The sequence below is a fragment of the Heteronotia binoei genome, chromosome 19, assembly GCF_032191835.1.
Source record: "Heteronotia binoei isolate CCM8104 ecotype False Entrance Well chromosome 19, APGP_CSIRO_Hbin_v1, whole genome shotgun sequence".
Classification (NCBI taxonomy): domain Eukaryota; kingdom Metazoa; phylum Chordata; class Lepidosauria; order Squamata; family Gekkonidae; genus Heteronotia; species Heteronotia binoei.
In genome coordinates this window covers 31,965,905-31,982,679 of record NC_083241.1, presented here as the reverse complement: position 1 = coordinate 31,982,679, position 16,775 = coordinate 31,965,905, and the positions used below count along the sequence as shown (strand labels likewise).

The 16,775-nt window shown below is 49.3% G+C and overlaps 1 protein-coding gene across 1 annotated transcript in view; it reads left to right on the top strand.

Annotated features, from left to right (window-relative positions):
- HCN4 (hyperpolarization activated cyclic nucleotide gated potassium channel 4) overlaps window positions 1-16,775 on the top strand; it is a 167,652-nt gene that overhangs the window by 65,624 nt on the left and 85,253 nt on the right. Inside the window, exon 2 of the mRNA XM_060260229.1 lies at window positions 2,526-2,949. Coding sequence (XP_060116212.1) covers window positions 2,526-2,949 — 424 coding nt within the window. The remainder of the gene's footprint in view (window positions 1-2,525; window positions 2,950-16,775) is intronic.

The following is a 16,775-nucleotide window of genomic DNA, read 5'->3' as shown; positions in this document are numbered from 1 at the left end:
CAATCAGCCTGCTCCCTGGGTGGCAGTGACTGTGCTAGAACTCAGGGCTGAGAGATCTGAAGCCTTGGCGTGCCTCATGACTTTGCTCTGAAAGTTATTTCCGGAGCCTGCTTCGAACTCTTGAGATGGGAGGAGGAGAGGTTGGAGGAGATTGATAGTCAACAGCTGACACTGGTGCCTGGAGAGTGATTGATGGGCCAGCTGCTGTTTGTTCAGCTGAGGAACTGGCTGGCAACTCTTCCAGGTCTGTTAACCCTTCCAGCTCCTCCTCGTCAGGACTCATGACAGGTATTCTGTTGCCATTTCAGCACAAGGTTAAGAGCTTTGTATTCTCTGTCATGGCAGCTGTGGAACTCCTCCAGGAAAATCCATCCATCTCCCTCTGTTGGCGTTTTCCACCCATGGGCAGAGCCAGATTAACAATTAGGTCAAGTAGGCACTGACCTATGGGCTTCCACGCCTTTAGGGCCAGCGGGCCAGCTCCCCCTCTGGTTCCCCCCCCCCTGCTTGCAGCCCTCCCAGCCTGCACACACAGCCAGCAACTGAGCCGCTCTTTGTCCAGCTTGCCTGGTATGGCTGCTGCTGGCGTTGTTGCTAAGTTTGCCTCTCTCTACCTCTCCCCTGCAGCTTAGTAAAAGGGGCTTTTAAGAAGATGCCTGCAGGTTGCAGTGGGGACCGTGTGCGGAGGGCTGGGTGCTCAGACTCAGAGATAATTTGCCAGGGGGGCCCCAAGATTTTGACTGCCTAGGGTGGGGGGGGCCTCCACAGGGTTTAATCCGGCACTGCTCGTGGGTGAAGATTGTCTTGTTTCCTTCGGCTTACCCTCAATAAAACGATTACCAGCCTTACTACCTTGTTCTGATGTGGTTGGTTTATATCTTTGTATTGAATTGTTTTATAATTTTTAGTGTACTTTATAATGAAGTGTTTCCATGTTCCGATGTGTGCTGCCTTGAGGACCCAGATCAGGTTGAAAGGTAGCATAAAAAGGTTTCAGATAAAACGAAACACTGGCTCTAGGACCCTTCTGTCTGACCTTTAGTTTTCAGTATGAAAGGATTCTTTTTTTGTAGAGAGCGGCATAACGAGGGCAGCGGTTCTCCAGGGTCTCGATACGAGAAAACAAGGGACTGTGCTAGATAAACAGTTGGAGCAAATGGAACTATTCCAAAGTCTGTTGCCTGGCACTCAGGATTTTCAGGGGAAATGATCAAACCAAATAGGTTATTGGTAAGAAGAACAAATCTACGTTGAGCTTCCTGTAAATTTATCCTTACACTTTCCGTCTTTCTTTGGGGACCACCAGTGAATCAGATCTAGCATATTTAACGTATAAACTGTGGCTGAGAGACCACAGTGGTTGCCCTGGGACTGAGTTGGAGCCTAGGGTTGCCAACCTTCAGGTGATGACTGGATATTTCCTGGGATTGCAAATGATCTCCAGGTGACGGAAATCTGTTCACTTGGAGAAAACGGCCACTTTAGATGATGAACTCTATGGCAGGGGTGGCCAAACTTGCTTAACATAAGAGCTACACAGAATAAATGTCAGAATTAATGAGAGCCTCAAAGAAGGCAGGCAGGAAGGCAAATTAGGGGGGAGGTAGAAAGAAAGCAACTTTAACTTTGAGTGCATTCTCCAAGCTACTGGCCAGTGGCTTGAAGAAATGATTTAAAGAGACAAATTCCTTCTCTGACCTTTCTGGTGGGGTGATGGGGGCTTCAAGAGCCACATAATATGTTTGAAAGAGCCGCATGTGGCTCCCGAGCCAGAGTTTGGCCACCCCTGCTCTGCGGCATTATTATTGGAATATTTGGTTAATAAGGCAGAGTTTTGCCTAGTCATAGAAGTCATAGAAGTAAATACACTCCCAAGAAGTGTATTGCAAAGAAGGTGAATTTAGATTTATTCACATAGATCCAGTTCACATTCAGGTTGCAGTCGAAAGGAGAGAGAGAACCCTAATCTGAAGAGAACTTTTCCTATCACAAGTGGTTGGTTTGTCCAGCGTCATGTGTGTGGGAGTATGAGGGCATTGTATCTATAGGAGGACACTTGCAGAGACACGTGTCACCATGGAAGGCCATGGGCAGAAAGTGAAAGGACATAGATCTCCAAGAATTTCCCAACATTGATCTGGCAACCCTAACCTCTCAGCCTCAGCAGGTGACCAGAGGGGACTTGGCAGCCCTAAGCCCAATCTGCTTCCTCAACCTGCTTGGTGGGTACCAGGAAAGATGGCGGCTGGTGCCCTGGCACCCATGGGTATCACACTGGAGACCCCAGCTATATCTCTATAAATATTTAAAATGGGGGAGAATATAAACCTGTTCAGTGTTAACTGATATGGGAGTCTTACGATGTACATCAAGGAGCGGGAATGTATATAAAGTTACTTTTGGTCCCTGGAAAGCAGAGGAAGTTTATAGAAGCGAGTCCCACTTCAAAAGTTTGAGAACCACAATATTAGATGCTGCTGGCTCTTTCCAGGCTCATTTCCCATTTCTCTTGTTTTGCCGACCAGGTTTTACTGGGACTTGACGATGCTGCTCCTGATGGTTGGGAACCTCATAATCATCCCCGTGGGCATTACCTTTTTCAAGGACGAGAACACCACCCCGTGGATCGTTTTCAACGTGGTCTCGGACACGTTCTTCCTCATCGACCTGGTCCTCAACTTCCGCACGGGGATCGTGGTGGAGGACAACACGGAAATCATCCTCGACCCGCAGAGAATCAAGATGAAGTACCTCAAGAGCTGGTTCGTGGTGGATTTTATCTCCTCCATCCCGGTAGACTACATTTTCCTGATCGTGGAGACCCGCATTGATTCGGAGGTTTACAAGACGGCCCGCGCCCTGCGGATCGTGCGCTTCACCAAAATCCTCAGCCTTCTGCGTCTTCTAAGGCTCTCCAGGCTCATTCGCTACATCCACCAGTGGGAAGAGGTGAGCAGAGGGGTGGTAGTCCACTTGGGGATAGCCTGACTTCTCTTGAGTAGCAAACAGAAGGAAACACAGGTATATTTTGAGTCAGGACTATTTTGCCCAATGGGGCTGATTCCCAACTAGCCTTGCTGCTGTCTCACACTCCTTTTTCCGGCGGTGCTTCTGCCCGATTTTGCACATGCTGCGGTGAAGCTGTAACTTGTCCTTCCTTTTTCCCAAGTTATAATGATGATATTGGATTTATATCCCGCCCTTCACTCCAAATCTCAGAGTCTCAGAGTGGCTCACAATCTCCTTTATCTTTCTCCCCCGCAACAGACACCCTGTGAGGTGGGTAGGGCTGAGAGAGATCTCCCAGAAGCTGCCCTTTCAAGGACAGCTCTGCAAGAGCTGTGACTGACCCAAGGCCATTTCAGCAGCTGCAAGTGGAGGAGGGGGGAATCAAACTTGGTTCTCCCAGATAAGAGTCTGCCCACTTAACCACTACACCAAATTGGCTCCCTGGTTATCTCTGCGGCTGTAGGATTCTCTGAAAACCAAATTTTGAAGCCCCAGAGATAACTTGGGAAAGGGGCGGGGCAAGTTGCAGCTTTGCAGCAGCGTGTGCAAAATCAGGCAGAAGCACCACCGGAAAAAGGAGCATGAGACCGCAGCAAGGCTAGTGGGGAATCAGCCTGGGTTTTCTATTCTGTGTTCTAACTATGGTTGCCGGTCTCCAGTGGGACCTGGGGAATCCCTCAACATTACAGCTTGTCTCCAGACTACAGAAATCAGTTTCCCTGGAGAAAAGGGATACTTTGGAGGGTGGAATCTGTGGCCTCTGTGCTCTGTTGTTGGCCCTCTGGAAGAACTGGTTGGCCACTGTGTGAGACAGGATGCTGGAGTAGATGGACTGTTCATCTGATCCAGCAGATATTCTTATGAAGGTTGCAGCCTCTATGCCCTGTTGTTGGCCATTCAGAGGAACTGGTTGGCCACTGGGTGAGACAGGATGCTGGACCATTAGTCTGATCAAGCAGGGCTCTTCTGATGTTCTTAGGAAGGCCTCAGCCTCTATGCTCTGTTGTTTGTCCTCCAGAGGAAGTGGCTGGCCACTGTGTGAGACAGGATGCTGGACTAGATGGGCCACTGGTCTGATCCAGCAGGGCTCTTCTGATGCCACTATACCTCACAGTCCTCCCCAGCTTCCACCCCCAAATCTCCAAGTTTCCCAACCTGGAACTGGTAAGATCAAAGGTTTGAATTTATGTTGCAAGTGCTAAGGTTAAAAACATATTTGTGTATTTCAGTTGGTACATAAAACAGGAAAATAAGATTTCAGTTGTTGAAAGGACAACTGAATGAATGGATGAATTAAGAAATGAGTGAACAGGCATACAGCAAATGCTTATGCTTGGTGCTGCTTCTAGACATTTTCTACTCTTCTGCCTGCTTGTTTCCCAGCAGAGACCCTTCCTTTTCAGTGGGGGCTGCCACCCTACAGAATAGGCTCCCAGAAGAGAGGAGGATGCCTTCCCCATTTATTGGCAGTTTGGTTTGCCATGTTTTTTGGTTTGGCCATTGGCAGTTTGGTTTGCCATGTGGCTTGTACTGGTCCTTATTAATTCTTTTAATTTGAGTGTATTTGTTTTAAATGCAGGCCTCAGATTCAGCAGGAGCTCACAGGAGCACAGCTCCTGAACCTTTCTTAGGGTTCCCCCTCTTCCTCGCCACCTATCTTGTCCATTGAATAGTAGATGCAGCTGCATAACAGTCCCTGGGTTAGGAGAAAAGACAGACAGACAGCCACCAGGGACTTTGCCACACTCCCAGCAGCCCTCATTGACCCCTGGAGAAGCCTGCACCACCCTTTCTCCACTTCTTATGTAATTTTGGGCAGCAGATACCTTGCTGGCCTTTTGACTGGGGGTGGGGGTGGAGAGTGAAGCCTGCTTGGGCTGGCTGGATCTCTAGCCAGTCCAAGCAGGCCTCGCTTGCCCAGAGCTCTCCTTTCTTGCATCGGGTTGCTTTTGACTGGGGTGGTGGCATATGCTAATGAGTTATGCTAATGAGCTCTGCCACCTATTTTTCTACAAAATGACCGCTGTTGAAATGCAGTGTTTATGAGCTGTGTTATGGGCCTGTGCTGGGGAATGGCGGGATGGAAACATTTAAAAATTAAATAAAGACACAGAACCAGGAATCCTGCAATGTAGGTAATGTCATGCATTGCAAAGCTTTGCCTGTTGTAACACCCTCGTCTAGATCTATGGTGCAGCCTCATTTGGAATAGCATGTGCAGTTCTGGTCGCCGCATCTTAAAAAGGACATGATGGGCACAGGCACAGATGACTTTGGAAGACCCATGGAGGAGAGGTCTATCAGTGGCTGGTAGCCATGGCAACTAAAAGGAACCTCCACATTCAGAGGTGCTAAACTCCTGAGTCCTAGAGCCAGGAGGCAACATCAGAGGAAGCCCTCGGCCTCTATGCCATGTTTGTGGGCTCTCCAGAGGAATTGGTTGGCCACTGTGTTAAACAGGATGCTGGGCTGGGTGGACTGTTAGTCTGATCCAGCAGGGCTCATCTTATGTTCTGTGTTTGGGTACACTGGCATATACTCATAGAAAAAAAAAGGAAAGGTCCCCTGTGCAAGCACCAGTCGTTTCTGACTCTGGGGTGACGTCGCATCACGACATTTTCACGGCAGACTTTTTACGGGGTGGTTTGCCATTGCCTTCCCTAGTCTCTACACTTTCCCCCCAGCAAGCTGGGTACTCATTTTACCAACCTCGGAAGGATGGAAGGCTGAGTCAACCTTGAGCCGGCTACCTGAATCCAGCTTCTGCCGGAATTGAACTCAGGTCGTGAGCAGAGAGCTCATACTGCAGTACTGCAGCTTTACCACTCTGCACCATGGGGCTGCTCATAGAATTCTGAGATAAATCAGTTAGAGGATGACTGATTGCTTCCAGTGCTAGTGGATGTAATCATGGACACAGGCACATGGTTGTGCTTTCACATGGCTACTGTTTGCAAGTGGATTTTGCTCTTCTCACACAGTAAAAATCCAGTTGCAAAGCACGTTATTTGGCGTGTGTGAATGCACCCACAGATAGTTTTAGAAGGGAATCAGACAGATTCACAGAGGACAGGTCTATCAGTGGCTACTAGCCTTGGTAACTAAAGAGAACCTCCACATTCAGAGGCAGTCAACCTCAGAATCCCAGTGCCAGAATCAACATCAGTTAAGGCGTTGGCCTTTGAGCCCTGTTGATGGACTGCCGGAGGAGCTGGCTGGCCACTGTGTGAGACAGGATGCTGGACTTGATGGACCACTGGTCTGATCCAGCAGGACTCTTCTTATGTTCTGATGCCTTGCAAGCCTATTGTATACTTTGGTGGTCAGAAACCTGCTTAGCACTTAGAAGGTCCCAGGTTTGATCCTAGGCATCCCCAGTTGAAATGTCTTCCAATAGCTTCCTGTCGGGGAAGATGTTATCTGTTTGAAACCCTGGACAGAGTAAATATTGGACTAGATAAACCTGTGGTCTAACTTCATAGGAAAGGAAAGGTCCCCTGTGCAAGCACCAGTCATTTCCGACTCTGGGGTGATATTACTCTCACGTTTTCACAGCAGACTTTTTACGGGGTGGTTTGCCATTGCCTTCCCCAGTCATCTGCACTTTCCCCCCAGCAAGCTGGGTACTCATTTGACTGACCTCGGAAGGATGGAAGGCTGAGTCAACCTTGAGCCAGCTATCTGAAAACCCAGCTTCCACCGGGGATCGAGCTCAGGTCGTGAGCAGAGCTTAGGACTGCAGGACTGCAGCTTTAACACTGCGCCACTAACTTCATAAGACATCATATAATTGGTATCATATATAGAGGATAACTTCTTCCAAATGGAAGGACTCCTTTTATTACATCCAGTCCTAAGCACATGCTAGTATCAGTGAATCATTACTGTCTAAAATCCTTTAGTTGAATACCCTTTTTACTGACTTACGATGAACACCCTGCAGAAGTACATTGCTTTTATTTATTTATTTATTTTATATTATCAGATTTATATCCCGCCCTCCCCTAACGGGCTCAGGGCAGCTAACAGTAGTTAAAAACCACATCGAATATTAAAAACAATATACAATAAAATCAATTCCACACATTTTAACCATAAAATTCAAGATGCACATCGATGTTTCAGATATCTATATTTGTCCAGTGGGATTGTCAGTGCTGTAGGACTAACCCCCACCCCAAGGCATTCTTGAGCACTTTGTTATTCTCACAGTATTGTAGCTGGATAATTGATCTTCCAGGATCAATTAGCTCCATGAGTGCTCTTGACAAAAATCTACCCTGGACCACTGCAAATCTTGAGTAGACGGGGCTGAAGGAGCAGAAACTTATGGAGGGAGAGAGAGACGAATATTGGCAGCAGCTGTGTTACTTTACAATTCTTTTATCCTAAGAATGTTCCTGTTCTAAAAACATTATTTCAACAGAAGCTGTCATGACACAAAAACTTCTTAGCTGAAATGAAATATTTTCTTTATAATTTGCAAGGCTTTTTTTTGCAGCAGGAACTCCTTTGCACATTAGGCCACACACCCCTGATGTAGCCAATCCTACAGGAGCTTACAGGGCTCCTCTTACAGGGCCTACTATAAGCTTCAGGAGGATTGGCTACATCAGGGTGTGTGGTCTAATATGCAAAGGAGTTCCTGCTATAACACCCCCCCCCGCTAATTTGTGTTATTTGTAGTCTGCCTTTCTCGTCAGGACTTAAGAAGGATTAAACAGAGTGAGTAAATTAGCTCACTCTAAATTAGCCCCGGAGGCCTCTACGATCGGCCAATCAACATCTTCTGACCATCCCTGACCCAAAGGTCATCCAGCTTGCCTCGACCAGGGTCAGGGCCTTTTCCATCCTGGCCCCAGCCTGAGGGAATCAGCTCCCTAAGGAGATGCGGGTCCTACCGGATTTACTGCTATTCTGGAGGGCCTGTAAAACGGAGCTGTTCCGCCAGGCCTTTGACTGAAGCAGGCGGGCGTCCTCACACCAGCTAATTGGCCTCCCTGCACTGACCGCATCCTGTGTTTCAGTCTGTGAAGGATGTATATATATCACTGACGCTGCCTTATTTTATTTCGTTTTAACTGTTTTAACTGTTTAAATTTAACTGTCTTATGATGTGATTTTTAACTGTTTTGTTATGTTGCAATCCACCCTGAGGAAAGGGCAGACTAGAAATCAGCAAAAATTAAATAAATAAATAAAATTGACAGGACGGGACATTCAGTAAACAGTGAAATAGGATTTGGGCTGTAGAACCAACCAGAGATTTGAAAACAGAAGTGAAGCAAAGCAGATTGTTAGCACGACACATTAACCCATGATGCAACATTACCTACCGTAGTTAGGATTTTAAACCAAACTATACAAACTATACACTATATAGGTAGCCACATTGGTCTGAAGGAGTAGAACAAAGTTTTGAGTCCGGTGGCACCTTTAGGAGCAGCAAAGCTTTATCCAGTGTATGGGCTTTTGTGTGCATTCACACTTCCTCAGATACAGTGAAATGGAATTTACCAGTCCATACATATAGGCAACAGGTGGGCAGCAGAACAAAGTTTTGAGTCCAATAGGCACCTTTAAGACTGCCAAGTTTTATCCAGTATATGAGCTTTTGTTTGCATATGCACTTCCTCAGATACGATGAAATGGAATTTACCAGTCCATACTAGGGTGACCATAATGTCTGAAGGCCAGCCAGGGACACTGGGGGGGGGGGGGAGCGCGCGCCGCCGGAAACAGGAAGTGACGTCACTTCCGGTGATGTCATGCCACCACCGGAAACAGGAAGTGGCATCACTTCCTGTGACATCATTTCCCCCGCGTCACCTGCCGGAAACAGGAAGTGACTTCACAGCACTTCCTGTGACGTCCCCAAAAATCCCCCAAATATCACCGCCGGAAACAATTTTGTTCTCAAATCCTGTATATACTTCATCAGTATATGGGATAAGGCACTTTCTCAACTGTGCTGCATAATGCAGCCTATTTATTTTGTCCTGTTGGCTCTGTTGGCTCTATCTGCGCCACCTTCATCACTTTCGGGGTGTGGATCCCCCAGTGGGGTGGTCTCCCGACTCCCTCCGCTGACTGTTTCTGATAGCCCTGCGCCCCCTCTTTCATTTGATATGTGTCCCGTGCGGGTGCCACCCTCCCGCCGGGAGATGCCGCAAAATGAGCCCCCTTGAGGCTTATGGCGGCAGGGCTCGGGGGAAGCGAGCTAGACTGCTGTTCTTTTGAGGGGTTATAGAGTGTTTCGAGCCCGTCCCTGTGGCATCGGTCCCATCGTTGTGGGACCCAGGGGGCCGGCGCAGCGGCACGCCGAAGCAGCCTGTCACTAATAACACCGGTCAAGATGCAGGACAGGAACCTGGAAGTGACCGACAGGCTGCTTCAGCGTGCCGCTGCGCCGGCCCCCTGGGCCCCACAACGATGGGACCGATGCCACAGGGACGGGCTCGAAACACTCTATAACCCCTCAAAAGAACAGCAGTCTAGCTCGCTTCCCCCGAGCCCTGCCGCCATAAGCCTCAAGGGGGCTCATTTTGCGGCATCTCCCGGCGGGAGGGTGGCACCCGCACGGGACACATATCAAATGAAAGAGGGGGCGCAGGGCTATCAGAAACAGCCGGCGGAGGGAGTCGGGAGACCACTCCACTGGGGGATCCACACCCCGAAAGTGATGAAGGTGGCGCAGATAGAGCCAACAGAGCCAACAGGACAAAATAAATAGGCTGCATTATGCAGCACAGTTGAGAAAGTGCCTTATCCCATATACTGATGAAGTAAATACAGGATTTGAGAACAAAATTGCACTAGAAGACACAAACACAAAGCTCCCTTACACTGAATCAGTGCTTGGGTCCACCAAAGTCAGTATTGTCTACTCCAGTCACAAACACAAAGCTCCCTTACACTGAATCAGTGCTTGGGTCCACCAAAGTCAGTATTGTCACATAAGAGAAGCCCTGTTGGATCAGGCCAGTGGCCCATCCAGTCCAACACTCTGCGTCACATAAGAACATAAGAGAAGCCCTGTTGGATCAGGCCAGTGGCCCATCCAGTCCAACACTCTGTGTCACATAAGAACATGAGAGAAGCCCTGTTGGATCAGGCCAGTGGCCCATCCAGTCCAACACTCTGCGTCACATAACAACATAAGAGAAGCCCTGTTGGATCAGGCCAGTGGCCCATCCAGTCCAACACTCTGCGTCACATAACAACATAAGAGAAGCCCTGTTGGATCAGGCCAGTGGCCCATCCAGTCCAACACTCTGCGTCACATAACAACATAAGAGAAGCCCTGTTGGATCAGGCCAGTGGCCCATCCAGTCCAACACTCTGCGTCACATAACAACATAAGAGAAGCCCTGTTGGATCAGGCCAGTGGCCCATCCAGTCCAACACTCTGCGTCACATAAGAACATAAGAGAAGCCCTGTTGGATCAGGCCAGTGGCCCATCCAGTCCAACACTCTGTGTCACATAAGAACATAAGGAGGGAGGGAGGGAGGGAAGGAAGGAAGGAAGGGAGAAAGGGAGGGAGGGAAAAAAGGAAGAAAGGAAGGAGGGAGGGAAGGAAGGGAGGAAGGGAGGGAGGGAAGGAAGGAAGGAAGGAAGGAGGGAAGGAAGGAAGGAAGGGGGAGGGAGGGAGGGAAGGAAGGAAGGGGGGAGGGAGGGAGGGAAGGAAGGAAGGAAGGGAGGAGGGAGGGAAGGAAGGAAGGCAAGGGAGTGAGGGAAGGAAGGAAGAAAGGAAGGGAGGGGGGAGGGAAGGGAAGGGAGTGAGGGAAGGAAGGAAGAAAGAAAGGAAGGAAGGGAGGAGGGAGGGAAGGAAGGAAGGGAAGGGAGTGAGGGAAGGAAGGAAGGAAGAAAGAAAGGAAGGAAGGGAGGGAGGGAGGAGGGAGGGAAGAAAGGAAGGCCGCCCCCCGCCCCCCCCGCTTTCGGCCCCCTTACCTTATTCCAGGGCGGCGGAGTCCAGCGGCGGGGAGTCCTCCGGCGGCGGCCTCGCGGCGAGGGAGGGAGGGAGCTGCCGGCGCTGGCCTCTGGAGGCCTCCAGGGACCAGCGCCGGCTGCTCCGCGGCTTCCCCGCGGCCTCCGCTGGTCCCTGGAGGCCCTCCAGAGACTCTGGAGGGCCTCCAGGGACCAGCGGAGGCCGCGGGGAAGCCTTCGCTGGCCGGCGCTGGTCCCCGAAGGCCTTCCAGAGGCTCTGGAAGGCCTTCCGGGACCAGCGCCGGGTGCCCCGCGGCCTCCCCGCGGCCTCCGCTGGTCCCTGGAGGCCCTCCAGAGACTCTGGAGGGCCTCCAGGGACCAGCGGAGGCCGCGGGGAAGCCTTCGCTGGCCGGCGCTGGTCCCGGAAGGCCTTCCAGAGGCTCTGGAAGGCCTTCCGGGACCAGCGCCGGGTGCCCCGCGGCCTCCCCGCGGCCTCCGCTGGTCCCTGGAGGCCCTCCAGAGTCTCTGGAGGGCTTCCAGCGACCAGTGGAGGCCACAGAGAGGCCTCCACTACTGCCGCCGGGCCCCGCGCGCGGGCGGGGAAGGCGGGGAGTGAGGGAGGGAGCGTCCCTGCACGTGCGCAGGGGCCCTGCGCAGGCGCAGGGACGCTCCCTCCCTCACTCCCCGCCTTCCCCGCCGGCGCCCGCGGCCCACCGGCTCCGGGGCTGCCTAAACCGGGACCTTTAATGGTCCCGGTATAGGCAGCCCGGGATCCGGGATTGGGTGGCCAGAACCGGGAATGTCCCGGGAGACCGGGACGGTCTGGCCACCCTAGTCCATACATATAGGAAGAGGATAGGCAGCAGAACAAAGTTTTGAGTTCAGTGATACCTTAAAGAGACCAATTTTTATTCAGTGTATGAGCTTCTGCGTGCACGCAAACGTCGTGCCCATCCTCTGCCTATATCTAACAGTCTCAACTTCTGAAATTGGGTCATCTTGCCTTGCTGCTCAAGTATCATGGACTCAACTTGAAAACATAAAGAGTTGGGGGGGTGGGAGAGGAATTATGTTGATTTAGACATCCACCAGGGACCAGCTCTTAGAAGCAGTAAAGTAAATCAGAAGAGAGAAAGAAATTGGCGCTTATGTGGGTGGCAGAATTCATCACTGAGCAGTTGGGAGGAATCACAAAAGGAACCAGAAGCTTGTGTGCCATGATCAAAACAGAAATATCATACAGTAAATATTCCTGACCTGGTTAGCCCAGCCTAGCCCGATCTCATCAGATCATAGGGAGCTAACTAAGACTGACCCTGGTTAGTACTTGGATGGGAGACCTCCAAGTACTAACCTACGCAGAGGCTGGCAAGGGCAAACCACCTCAGTACAGCTTCTCTCGAAAACCCTAAGGGGTTGCCTTAAGCTTCAGCTTCATGGTACCTTCCACCACCATCAGATAGACCAGGGGTGGCCAAACTTGCTTAATGTAAGAGCCACATAGAATAAACATCAGGTGTTTGAGAGCTGCAAGCCATGAATGTCACATGTTTGAGAGAGCCGGAAGGAAGGCAGACAGGAAGGCAAATAGATGAAAGGAGGGAGAGATGGAAAGAAAGCAACTTTCACTTTAAATGTGTTCTCCAAGCTGCTGACTGGCTTGGGTTGGAGAAATGATTTAAAGAGACAAATGCCTTCTCTGAGCCGACCAGGGAGTGGTGGGGGCTTCAGGAGCCATACAATATGTGTAAAAGAGCCACATGTAGGTCCCAAGCCACAGTTTGGCCACCCCTGAGATAGACTATGCCCTGATCCAGATGGCCCAGACTAACCTGATCTCATCAGATCCTGGGAATTAAGCAGGATCCTGAAGAATACTTGGATGGGAGCCCCCCCAAGGAAGTCCAGGATCGCTATGCAGAGCAGGCAGTGGCAAACCACCTTCTCATCTCTTGCCTTGAAAACCTCACAGAGTTGCCATAAGTTAGCTCTGACTTGAGGGCAAATATATAGATCACATACACACTGAGCACAATTTTCTGTTTTTCTATCTCATGTGTTTTCTTCTCCTTGATCTAGCACAGTGGTAGATCAATATGGGTAGCCATGTTAGTCTGCCTATGGCAATACAAAGGAGTAAGAGTCCAGGAACACCTTAAAAGACTAACAGAATTTGTGGCAAGGCAGGAGACTTTGTGCGTCTCTGCTCACATCTGAAGAAATGATCAGTGATTCACGAAAGCTCATACCCTGCCACAAATTTTATTAGTCTTTAAGGTGTTCCTGGACTGTTGCTCTTTTCTAGCATTGTGGGTTTTGTGGTGCATGGAAGGTAGTGTTACCAACCTCCAGTTGGAGTCTGGAGATCTCCCAGAATGGCAACAGATCTCCATGCTGCAGAGATCAGTTTCCCACCACAGGTCAAGGTCAGAAGTATTTCACACTCTGGACTTCCAACATTTCATGGCCCCTTGAACCTGCAAGATTAGTCCCCCCCAACCTTGTAAATTTAAAAAAAACCCTGCATAGTAAAGATTCACTCATCATAGCATCTGAAGAAGTGGGCTGCAGCCCCTCCGCAAAAGCGTATGCGGGAATAAATCTTTTAAGTTGCCTCAAGCCTTCTGTTGGTTTTTCCTAGGGGTCAAACTACCATAGACGCCTGACAGGGTTTTCCTGGCATCTTTTTAAAGAGAAGTTTTCAGCTCTGCAGGGTCCCTGTTTTTTATTGGGACTATGCAGGACAGGGAAAGAGGGTTTAAATCCACCATCACTGCATTGTTTCACTTATTGAACACCTACAGAAACTCCTCTCTCTTTCTCTCTGTTTGCAATTATCTCTGGAAGAAAAAAGCAATCAATGGCTATTGTTTTTCCCTCCTTCAAGGCTAATACCAATTGTCGTTTAGACAGTTGGAACCAATTCTTTATTCCAAACAGTATTGATCAGGAAGGATTTTGGATTTGGGCAGGGTTTTGGCCTGCCCCACTTCCATATTGATTTTTTCCTTGTTTCTTTAATTCATAATGAAAGAGCTTGTCCCGCACTCAGTTCTGGGGCAAGGTACCTTGAAGTCACCGTAGCAGTTTGGACTGATCGCTCTCTTATTAAATAGTAGCTGGAAGGTGAGCATATCCAGCAACAATTATTATCTGGGCATTTAGGGTTGCCAGCAGTGCCAGATTAAACTGCTGGCAACCCTGAGGCCAAACTGATTAAACTGAGGCCCCTAGGCAGTTGGAATCTTGGGGGCCCCCTCACAAATTATCTCAGTCCAAGTGCCCACCCCACCACCCATGGCCCCCACTGCAACCTGCATGCACCTTTTCAAAAGCCCCTTTGACAAAGCTGCAGGAGAGAGGCAGAGAGAGGCAAACTTGGCTGCAGCGCCAGCAGCAGATGTACCAGGCAAATCAGGCAAAGAGCAGCTCAGTTGCTGGCTGCATGTGCAGACTGGGGGGGAGTGCAAGCAGGGGGGAAACCAGGGGGAAAAGCCATTCCGGGGCCCCAAAAGGCATGGGGCCCCATAGGCCAGTGCCTCCTTGGCCTAATTGTTAATCCAGCCCTGGTTACCAGCTTCCATCTGCAGCCTGGAGATCTCCTGGAATTACAACTGATCTCTACAGAGATGACTTCCCTGGAGAAAACAGCTGCTTTGCAGGTTGCATTCTGTTGCATTGTGCCAAACTGAGGTCTCTTCCCAGTCTGGTACTAGCAGTCGCAATGGTGGTTTTAAATTTTGGGTTTTTAAAAAAGCATATTTCGTGCATTCTATTTCATGCATTCGATTTAGATTGTAAGCTACCTTGAGCTTTGTATATGGAGAAAGGCAGCTAATAAATTTTCTAAATAAATTTAAACCAATAAAAGGATGCATGGGAAAGAAATACTTCTCCCTAGTGTTGCGGCTCCCTTTCAAACACAGACGCATCTCTGAAAGAGTTTCCAAGGGTCTGCAGACGTCAGTGCACTTTGCTTCAGATGTTACGCGCTCTGTTACTGGAACACTTTCCCTATGAAGAAAGGTTAAAACGCTTTGGGCTCTTTAGCTTGGAGAAACGTCGACTGAGGGGTGACATGATCGAGGTTTACAAGATTATGTATGGGATAGAGAAGGTAGAGAAAGAAGGGCTTTTCTCCCGTTTCCACAATACAAGAACTCATGGGCACTCAATAAAATTGCTGAGCGGTCAGGTTAGAACAGATAAAAGGAAGTACTTCTTCACTCAAAGGGTGATTAACACATGGAATTCACCACCACAGGAGGTGGTGGCAGCTGCAAGCATAGATGGCTTCAAGAAGGGATTGGATAAACATATGGAGCAGTGGTCCATCAGTGGCTATTAGCCACAGCGTATTGTTTGAACTCTCAGTCTGGGGCAAGTGTTGCTCTTTATTCTTGGTGCTTGGGGGGGCACAGTGGGAGGGCTTCTAGTGTCCTGGCCCCACTGATGAACCTCCTGGTGGTGCCTGGTTTTTTTGGCCACTGTGTGACAAAGAGTGTTGGACTGGGCCATTGGCCTAATCCAGCATGGCTTCTCTTATGTTCTTATATCCTTCCTCAACAGCAGAAAGGTTGATGAATGATAGGTTGTGCAGATGCTGGAGTGCACTGACATCTGCCAGCTGAAAGATGAACTGTGCTTCCTTTAGTCTGGGCTCTTTCAGATGAGACCACTGGGTGCCATGAATCTATAACCCTCTGATAACCAGGGCTGAGCTGTGGAACCTGTGGCATAAAAGAGTACCACTGAGTATATACAGAAAGAGCCATGTTTCTCTTTCCAGTGATTAACCAAAACCCCTGACGCTGTTATGTTGCTCTAGGAATGCCATCAGTTCTTTTTCCCCGCACCCACCCCACTAGGGTTTGGGGGTTTTTTAAATGTATGCTCAAAGTCTTTAAAATTTCAGTTTCAAATCGTGTGGCTTGTGTTTTCATGGTGATGGAAAATCCTGTCAAGTTGCAGCCGACTTACGGCACCCCCTTGTGGGGGTTTTCCTTGAGTTGCTCATCGCCCGATAGGGGCAGGGCATACCCTGGTTTGGAGGCCCTCCGTCCACTTCAGAGTTGTTAGAAAGTGGGAGTGGGGAGGGAAATCTCCTGGGCACTCCATTTTACCATATGGAGATTGGTCCCCATAGGGTATAATGGAGAATCAATCTTTGGGTATCTGGGGTTCGGTGGGGACTGTTTTTTGAGGTAGAGGCACCAAATTTTCAGATTGCTTTGGAGTTCAGTCGTGTTTGTCACAACTTTACTTCTGGCTCCACTCCTAAAGTTTTCTGGCTGCACCTCAAAATCCCCAGATATTTCCAGATTTGGACTGGTTTTCCAGGCATGAGATGTTCAGAGGTGGTTTTGTCATTGCCTGACTCTCCATAGTAGCCCTGGACTTCCTTGGTGGCCTCCTATCCAAGTACTGACCCAAGCCAACCCTGTTTATTATTTGAGACCTGATGAAATCCGGCTACCCTGGGCCATCCAGTTCTCATAGCATTCTCATAGCAAGGACTAACTGAAATATTCAGTGACTGAAACATTCAAAGGATGGTTTTTGGGGTAAAGGTATACTAGAAAACCATAATTGCCCTCAGTATATTGTCATCAGTAAATAATCCAAAATGTTGTGTCCACAGGTACAGGGTATGGAATGGCAGACTTTGTATTTGCAAGGTGCCCTTGCAAATAGTTATCATGCAGATGGGTTCTCCTGGAAATGTGCTAGAGGGAGGTTTGGAACCAAGAATAATAACTCCAGCAACTCACATCGGAAATGTTAGCAAGACATACTCTGTAGCAGGGGTGGCCAAACTGCGACTCGGGAGCCACACGT